Source organism: Etheostoma spectabile, chromosome 6 (assembly GCF_008692095.1).
Source record: "Etheostoma spectabile isolate EspeVRDwgs_2016 chromosome 6, UIUC_Espe_1.0, whole genome shotgun sequence".
In the NCBI taxonomy this organism is placed as follows: domain Eukaryota; kingdom Metazoa; phylum Chordata; class Actinopteri; order Perciformes; family Percidae; genus Etheostoma; species Etheostoma spectabile.
In genome coordinates, this window is record NC_045738.1 from 6,188,464 (window position 1) to 6,198,389 (window position 9,926).

Here is a 9,926-nt window from a genome sequence, read left to right on the forward strand (position 1 = left end):
CACTCCATTACCGAGCACACCAAGAACAAAAGCCAGGGAGTAAATAATGACAGACATGGTGTAGAGAGACTGTCTCAGCTCAGCATACTGGTCCACAGACACAGAGCCATTACTTCCAGATACATCTGTTTTATTGACGTGATAGGAAGGGGTAGCGGTCATCTCCATCACTGTTGGCAAAATTAAGAAACAATAATAACATTTTCATTTTTTCCCCCTTACAGAGATGTTCAGTTATTTATAGGACGAGTAGGTCTACTTATTAATCTTAAAATAATACTTAATTTATGAATGAATTAATGAGGACAAATCTTTGAAATGAACTGAACAAAATGATTTGAAGTGATGAAAGTAATTCAAATAAAACAAAATCCATGCAATTCTCCAGATCAAATGATAACGATTACAATAATGTATAATATTGGTTAGGTCGCAGAATACAAATAGGCTTTCTTGTCATGGGGCTTGATGAGAAATGCAGATTTGAATATGAATGTATTTGAATATTATTTCAAAATATTACTCCCTCTAACCTGTAGATGTGGATGTCAACAAAATACTTAAACTGGCCCACTGCAACCGTTAGATCTTTTCTATTTTATTCTATTAAACTGTTAAATCTCTTTTGACATGTAAACAGGGAACATATTTTGGTGACCAAAAGCTTTTTAGTTTGACCAACTGGTTTTCTTTTTAAAAATAATTGTTGACCCACTTCAGCAGCATGCTCTTTGAAACAAAGCTGTTTATCTTACATTCATTACATTACATTCATTTTAAAAAGGCTTTTGCTCTACTATTCAAATCAAATCCAGGGTAAGCGGTCTCTATACCCAAAAGCCGTAGAAAGTACAAATTCTCAGAGTAACAAAGGTTACGTACCTTTCTCAAAGCTCTCCAGTTGGTTGAGGATGAATCAGTGGCAGAAGTATCACATTGACAGATTCTTAACACCACTGCCCATGTCAAGGCGGAGCCACAGACCAGTGCCAGCGCACACACAAATTATTTGTTTTAACTACTCTTTGAGTGTTGTTTCTTATTACTGATTGAGTGACTCAACGTCAACTACATGTAGGTTATATATTCTAATGTCCCATGTCTTTACCCTGCCGCACCTTATAAGAAAGTCAAAGCACAATCTGTTAATAACTGAGGTTTGCCAAATAGTTTTGTAAAATAGCAGGTAACTTAATTTTTGCCACTTTCCCCCTGAAGCTGGCAACAAACATTACTGCTTCTGTGGAAGAAACACCGGCAAGCAAAAGAGATCTGAAGCAAGGATACATCTTTTTACTTCTTATTTTATCTTTTAAGGAAACTGCATAAGTCTAGCTCTTTCCTGTCAGCATCCTGTTTTGTACTGTCATGTCATTGCAGTTGAATATTACTCATCCTTTAAGAAATACTTTTGAGCAAGCACAAAATGTTTCCACAAACAGTAGTGGTACCACTTTAGTATCATTCAAACATACAATACCAAATGATACCAAGCAGTAAAACATACACCGCAATGTCACTGTATTCCTAATGTATAATTTTTTTAAACTTTTTGTGACCCCATGGATGAAAAGCCCACCCATCCAGTTTATAACAAACCGATTTACTAATTACCAACACAGTATTGTTTAACTGTGTAAATGGCGGTTGTTGAAAAGCGGACTGCACTAGTAGCTCCAGATTGTATTGATGGGTATGAATAGTAAAAAAAGGGTGAAATTGATGGAGGATGCAAAATAAACTGTATGCCAGTTTGGCAATTACCGTACATTTGACAGCCAATGAGGGAATTTGTGCAAAAAACCCAATAATTAATCATCAATAATCTACGATCATTTTATATATCTTATAACATTTAAGGAATGATGATAATTGGGCCACAGTTATATAAAATAACATCAAATTTCGAAACTTAACTTACTGTAATATGAACAAAACCTATTGAACAAGCTACTTGTGTAATATGTAACCAACAAAGTGCTTACATCAACTTTTAAAGAAAGTGTGGAAATTAACTTATAACTTTATTAAACATTGAAAAAAAATGTAAAAATAGAGAAAAGTATAGTCTACATTCTCAGATTATAGCACAATATGCATGTACTCACATATCAGTCATACACCCCACCCTTAGCTCTACATACAGTAGTACAGACTAAAGGCGAATTGGGTAGATCTCTTTTGCTCTTTGTGACTAAAACATTCCACTAACATCTTATTCAACAAAGGTTTAGCTCACAAAAGGCATCAGGATGTATTGTACAATGTTACCATCAGTTTGTTCTATCAGGTTGAAGTGTAGTTAAAACGTGGTACACTTTAATTCCCGATCTACAACCATACGGTAAAACTCTCAGATATCAAACTGCATCAGGTTGGAATTCTTCAATCTAAGTTAATTTTTACAGCTTGCCCCGAGGGTCAACATAAAGAAAACGAAAACGTTAAAGAAAAAAGTAATTTGTACATTTATGTCAAAATTATAAAATACTATTTTCTTTATTTGCCAAGTACAAGGACACATACAAGAAATGTTTCCTCTGCATTAATCCCATCCTAACTAAAGCTTGATTTATGGTCCTGCAGAGCTTTTGCCGTAGCCTATGTAAGTGGCCTGAAGTTTATGCTTGTGCGTTGGTGTATGGGTTCATCTCTGCGTGTGGTAGAGAGAGTGAGCGAGTGACAGCGATAAGCTTCAGAGCAAAACCGACTCTAGAGTCATAGTGAGGGAAAGTGTCTCCCCTGTGCTTTCTGACCACGGTGGGAAATCTGTAGGAGGTTTCATGTTGTTTATGGAAAAGGAGAACCAGGAAATGAGAGGGGGGAAATGCAATGCTACCAAGCCACAGCTGAGCGTTGTGCGTCGCGTTGTTGTAGTCTCCACGTACTAACGTACATAGCCACGGTGTGGATTTTACGTAGAATTATAAATCACGCTTAGTAACGAGCAGTGGACAGCCGTAGTCCAGTGCCTGTCTCCATGCCTGTATATCAAGGGCAATGGCAGGCGTTACCTACTGTAGCAAGCAAGTTTTTATGTTTGGAGTAAACTGTAGAATCAATCAGTGCCTACTTGCTGTGAGGCAACAGTGCTGACCACTGAGCCACTGTGCTGCCAAATGTTTGCACAGTTTCAGGATTGGTTTCTTCTCGTCATGGACAGCCTCAAACTTCAGTACCAAGCGCTAACTTCCCTGTGCTCCGACTGGTGTCCACTGACTTTGTGTCAGTGTGAGAGCCTGTAACCTCTTCTTGGAAGGCGGCCTCCAAAACATTCAGAATGGATTTGCGGGCTTTACCCTTGAAATCTTGGCCAAAAAACACATACAGCAGTGGGTTCAAGCAACTGTGGATATCGGCCAGGCTGGTGGTTATAGGGACTCCGATAGTGGTGGCATATACTAATGTTTTACTTTTACAAGCAGGTAAGAAACTCACAAACTCTATTAGAGCCATGATGTGATAAGGAGCCCAGCACAGGAAGAAAGTGGTGATAACTGCAGCGATGATCTTAAAGGGGCGACTTGAGTGGCTGGCCAGGGTACGGTGTCTTCTGATACGATGGATTATCACAGCATAACAGGAGACAATGACTGTGAAGGGAACAACAAATCCCAGGAGGAAGCGGGTGATGGTCATGGCCTGATGACGAAACTGTCGCAGTTGATTCACAGACGGTGTTTTATAGTCATCAGAAAAGGCGAAGTTGTTGTAGCATTTGATGATGTCTTTATGGAGATCTGATGACCCAGTGTCCCTGAAGATGAAGTATGGAGCGCTGAGAATCAGAGCCAGAACCCAAACACCCAGACTCACAAAGGAGGCCTTTGATATACTTCGATGGTTCCGGGTCCAGACAGGCCACACCACAGACACACATCTGTCCACACTGATCACCACCAGAATGTAGACACTGGCAAACATGTTCAGAAAGCCTAACGTGCTGTTCAGTTTGCACATGAACTTGCCAAAAGACCAGTGGAAATTCAAAGCCACGTATGTCACTCTGAAAGGCATGGATGCTGTGAAGATGAAGTTGGCCACAGAAAAGTTGAGGAACCAAACTTTGTTAACAGTTTTTTTCATCTTGAACCCGGTCAACCAGATAACCATTCCATTACCGAGCACACCAAGAGCAAAGGCCAGGCAGCAAATAATGAGAGACATGGTGTAGAGAGACTTTCTCAGCTCAGCATGCGTGTCAACCACGGAGCAATTACTTGTAGATACATCTGTTTTATTGACGTGATAGGAAGGGGTAGCGGTCATTTCCATCACTGTCTTGAGACCTGCAATGGCAACATAAAAAAACAATATGATTTTTTTTCTTTTTTGGTAACACTTTATAATAAGAGTACAAATTGTATACTTAGGCAACAATTGCATATCTTGTGATGATTTACTGAATGAATTAATGCAGGATGAATTCATGTTATTCACCATTTACAAATAATCAAGTCACTATGACTTGATCATGTGATGTGATGAGTTCACACTTACTAGACACACTTATTTAATTCATACAGTAATTGATATGCAACCAAATGAGCTGGATTCCAGTTAGATGAAAGTTTAGACCAATGCATGTGCTCAGCCTTTCTGAAAGCAAATCAGTACTCTCATAGAAATATGAAGCAATTTGTTTTTTTTAACTCAAACTGGTCATTGGATGCAAACACTACATGATTGCTCCATGACTCAATGGTATTTACAACCTGTAGTAGAGAGTGGAATATGAGTTGTTGTTGTGCCAATTGACAAATTAGAGGAAAATGGACTGGAATGGAAATCAAATGGACCAGGTCACAGGCTACAAATATCTTGCCATCTGGCTTGATGAGAAATGTACATTAAAATATTATGTAGAAACCTTTGTTGATAAACTGCAACTGAAGTTTGTCTTGCAGCAGCCTCCCTCTGAGATGCACTATGGGGATGTCAGATATTGACATATACTGCTGCCTCCAATTTACCATTCTGCCCTCAGGTTGCAATGTCTCTGTTATTTTGTTTGTATATTATTCTGCCAAACAGTTAACATTGCATTGCTGAATGGGAATAAAATTCCCATATAGTTAGACCCATGTGTAAAAGAGGAACCCAAAGTTATCAGTTTGACGGTAACCTCATATTATTTCTTTTTAAAAATCATTTTGACCCAGAAAAGCAACTTAACTTACTATTTAACAAATTTTATTTTATTGTTCAAATCCAGGATAAGAGGTCTCTATATCAAAAAACAGACATTTGTATTGTCACATTTCTCGTTAACAACCTTATTGGATTAATCTGCATAAAAATATAACATTTTATGAGTAACAACGTACCTTTCTCAAAGCTCTCCAGTCAGTTAAAATTGAATCCGTAGAAGAAGTAAACAAATTGACAAACTAATATAGAATCTGATCTGTGCGTGAGAATGTAAAGTCACTGCCCCCATGGAGGAGGAACCACAGGCAATCACAGGAATCCTCCGTTCTCCTGAAGTCTATTACATCTTTTATTTACACTTACATTTAAACTATGCGACCATGTAAAATAATAGTAATAATAATAATAATAATAATAATAATAATAATAATAATAATGAAAGATAAATGGATTCATTGATAGATGAGCTGAATAACGCAGATACAGTAAAGTACTGCATCACACTCTTTGGAACTGCACTTCTGTCCTATATGTCTTTATATCTTTTTCTGACATATAATTTTAATCAATTTAAGACAATTGCACAAATGTACGTTGTCTGGAGTTATTTCCTCACTGTTTCCTGTTTTTTACTATTACTTAGATTTCCTCTGAAATTTTGAAAGACACCTTGCACCCACTGCGGTTGGCATTTACTTATTACCGAGAAGTACTTGCTCACGGAAGTTTGAGCAAGCACACCATGTTTAAACAAACAGTACTGGCACCACTTTACCATTACTATTACTACTACTACTACTACTACTACTACTACTACCAGTAGTACTACTGTAGTAAGTGGACTGGAGAACATCGACAGAACCACACTTCCTGGCAAGTTGAAGCTCTGGTGCATGCAGTTCAGACGCCTTCCACGCCAAATTGGCCACTTACAATCTATAAATTGCTCTCAAATGTGGAAAAGCTGGAGAGACTGATCAGCTCATGTACAAGGAAGTGGCTTGGTCTTCCTATGTGCCTCAGGAGCAAAGGGCTCTCTCTAGTTTTAGAGCTACTAATTTCCTAATTTACTAATTTCCAGTCTCTCAGAGGAGTACAAGTGTGCCAAAGTCAGACTGGAGATGATGCTAATGGATTCCAGAAAGACATTCATAGCCCAAGCCGCCCCAAGGCTAACCACTGGAAGGAAATGGACCCCATCGAGGGTAAACCAAGCAGGCAACGACAGCACTCCAGCACAGGGACATTGTGGGCCAAGTGCAGCAAGGGAAGAGTGATCCAAAACCTTTAACCAGTGACATGGAGAAGACTCCAAAATGCCCTCTCTGCAACCATACTCCAGCAACACTCAAACACATCCTGGTGGGCTGAAAGACCATCTCATTCAAGGTTGTGTGGGCGGCACAACCAGGTGTTACGGTGTCTTGCAGTAGTGCTGAAAAGTCGGCCTCCCTCCTTCTAAGCAGAGGTCCAGGGTTCAAATCCAACCTGTGACGATTTCCTGCATATTTTCCCCCTTTCTCACCTAGCTGTCCTATCAAATAAAGGTGGAAAATGACTTCCGGACTACTTGACTGGAATGCCTTTAATATTGCAAACAGTACTACAAATCTGTTCGCACAATTAAAGGCATTTTAAAGGCTGCAGGGATTTTTTTTCCCCCTGAAGTTTGCTGGTCTCTACATGAGAAACACCTGATATGAGAAACAGCTCTCTCTAGTGGCCAAGTCTATAATAACAATGAAACGATTAAAAAGCCCATCCTGTTATTGGCTAGTTGTTTGTTATGTGTTTCATCAGATGAGTTGTGTATGTCAGAGATAGACACACATGTCCCTTGTTTTATATATATATAGTCAGTTTGATAAATACTTTTGTGATTATGAGCACATTATAAGTTAAAAAAAACGGTCAGGTCCATGTAATATTTTAATAATTGAAATAATGGTAATAACAAGAAACACAATAACATTATCATCACCTGTATGGTGTACACTGAGGCTAAAGGCAATCAAATTATCATTGGTTACATCACAATAAATCTTTCATAGAGAGGTTCAAAAGAGAGGTTGTTAAATCACAATATGCCACATATATCAAAGTCATACAGTACATAGAATATGTGTTACATTCCAATTATTTTTCCCATTCAATTAGTCGATTAATAACTGAGAGATTTTTTAATTGATTTTTTGGTGAAGAAATGCCAAATATTTACTGGTTCTTTTTTTTTGTTGATCTTTTTTCACAGTATACTGAATATTTTGACTCTGGGAAAGTGGGAAGGACAATGTTTTGCAATTTCCTTTATAAAACATGTGCTTTATAGAGAGAAAATCCAGAAACTGGCAGATTAATTGATAATGAATATCATCTGTAGAAAAATGGGGAGATGATACATTAAAAAATTTCAGATTAAAGCACACTATACATGTACTCACATATCAGACTTATCCCCCCCAAAAAACAATGATCCAAAGATTACACCAAGCCAAGTATACAATGCAGCTGCTACTTTAAGCATACTAATCTCAAAGTCACTATTAGGATACTTATTGGGCCTACATTAACCTGTACTAATGCTGAATAACAATTGTAAAAAACATGTATATTTATCAAAGCATATAGAAGACATGGAGCAGTCAAAAGTTTGTTAAATCACTTTCTGGTGTTGCCACCTGGCAGGCGGCATAAGAAATAGACATTACAGGGTAATTAACCTAATGAAAATGACTATACAGACCGAATGAGGGAAGCTAAACTAATACTTGAAGTTGCTGCCCACCTCACTTTCACTTCGTATGTACCCAAAGATGGTCTTTGTGGTCACTGATGGGCACAATTTTGTCATGCACACACATTGGATGGGATCAATGGCTGGGGTTAGTTGTGTGTGAGGGGCAAGTTGGGAAATTGACTTGCTTTAAGCCTGTTTGTGTAGTGCTTCTTCATCACTTTCACTTTATTGTTACTCTTCAATACATTACACATGCAGCATTTACATACATTTACAGCCTACTAGGAATGGCATTATGTTCTTTGTCTCTGTTGTGTTTGCCTTTTTCTACAGTATTTATGTGATGTGCCAGCCTTTTGAATTATTCCACAATCATGGCCTTTAAACAACTGGAACCAGTTTTGTTGCTCGTTTTCTTTGACATCACACACAGTCAGGGATAGTAATCAACATCTGGAGTGTATGTGACAGATGAAAAATATAAAGTTCCCTTTGCCAACTAAATGGTATATATTTTTTGCTTGTGTTGCACAAATGAAACCATAAACTGATGTAATAACTATTTTGAAATTATGACTGGTTTCTCTTGTCAAAGAAGATGGCACATTATATATCCACAAGGTATAGTATGGTACAGAATGAAGGTGAGTCAAAAGGCAGCCAACAAGAGGAATGTGCAGTGAAGAGGCACCATTGTTTCTCAAAAGATAAATGTAGCTACTTGCCCTTGTGTAGAACTATATACATGTGACTTATTATTATATTATAATTATTATTATTATTATTTTTAAACCTTTTTTATGATTGCAAAATGTTTTATCCCAAAAAAAGCATCACAAATGGATCTAGAAGTTATTGTGTAATATTACCACATGTCTGCTCTACCAGACTTTAAACACGGTGAAAGCTGTATGTCACGTTTCCAATCATAAAAAAACCTATATCAATCAAATGGTAACAGTTGAAATGTTTTAATTTCAGATAATGTATATAGAACGCCTTGAGGGTCCTTGAATAAAAAACAACAAAGCTAAGATAGTTGTTATATACAGTTACATTTACTATGTACAGTTACAGTATTTGTTTATTTATGTCATGGATGACCTTATACCTCGGCATCAGAAACAGACTTTTCTTTGCTCCGACTGGTAACCATTGAGTTTGTGTAGGTATAAGAACGAGAAACTTCTTCCTGGAAGGCAGTCTCCAAAACATTCAGAATGGATTTGCGGACTTTATCCTTGAAATCTTGGCCCATGAACACATACAGCAGTGGGTTCAGGCAACTGTTGAGAAAGGCCAAGCTGGTTGCTATAGGGACTCCGATAGTGGTGACATGGTCTAATGTTTCACTTGCATGATTAGCCATGTGGTTTACCAACTCAATTAGAGCCATGATGTGATAAGGAGCCCAGCACAGAAAGAAAGTGGTGATGACTGCAGCGATGATCTTAAAGGGGCGACTTGATTGGCTGGCCAGGGTACGGTTTCTTCTGAGACGATGGATTATCACAGCATAACAGGAGACAATGACAGTGAAGGGAACAACAAATCCCAGGAGGAAGCGGGTGATAGTCATGGCCTGATGACGAAACTGTCGCAGTTGATTCACAGACGGTGTTTCATAGTCATCAGAAAAAGCAAAATTGTTGAAGCAGTTGATGATGTCGTCATTGTTATATGATGACCCAGTGTCCCTGAAGATGAAGTATGGAGTGCTGAGAATCAGAGCCAGAACCCAAACACCCAGACTCACAAAGGACGCCTTGCGTACACTTCGGTGGTTCTGGGCCCAGAGGCCACACCACAGACACACATCTGTCCACACTGATCACCACCAGAATGTAGACACTGGCAAACATGTTCAGAAAACTTATAGTGCTGTTGAGTTTGCACATGAACTTGCCGAAAGGCCAGTGAAAGTCCATAGCTGTGTATGTCACACTCAGGGGCAGAAATGCTGTGAAGAGGAAATCGGCCACAGCGAGGTTGAGGAACCAAACTGTATTGACAGTTTTCTTCATCTTGAACCCGGTCA

General features: G+C 38.5%; 2 protein-coding genes across 2 annotated transcripts in view; both read right to left on the reverse strand.

Annotated features, from left to right (window-relative positions):
- Positions 1–2,046: 2,046 nt before the first annotated feature.
- Positions 2,047–5,367, reverse strand: LOC116691046 (chemokine-like receptor 1). Its single transcript, XM_032518363.1, has 2 exons — positions 5,328–5,367; positions 2,047–4,289 (listed from the first exon to the last, which is right to left on the reverse strand). Exon 2 carries the CDS (start codon positions 4,273–4,275, stop codon positions 3,166–3,168), a length of 1,110 nt encoding a protein of 369 aa, XP_032374254.1. The 5' UTR covers positions 4,276–4,289; positions 5,328–5,367; the 3' UTR covers positions 2,047–3,165.
- A 2,950-nt stretch (positions 5,368–8,317) lies between these two features.
- The window catches only part of fpr1 (formyl peptide receptor 1), a 2,786-nt gene continuing 1,177 nt past the window's right edge, over positions 8,318–9,926 (reverse strand). Inside the window, 2 exon segments of the mRNA XM_032518362.1 lie at positions 8,318–9,687; positions 9,689–9,926. The exon segment at positions 9,689–9,926 is cut by the window's right edge and continues 7 nt beyond it. Coding sequence (XP_032374253.1) covers positions 8,994–9,687; positions 9,689–9,926 — 932 coding nt within the window. The 3' untranslated portion in view covers positions 8,318–8,993.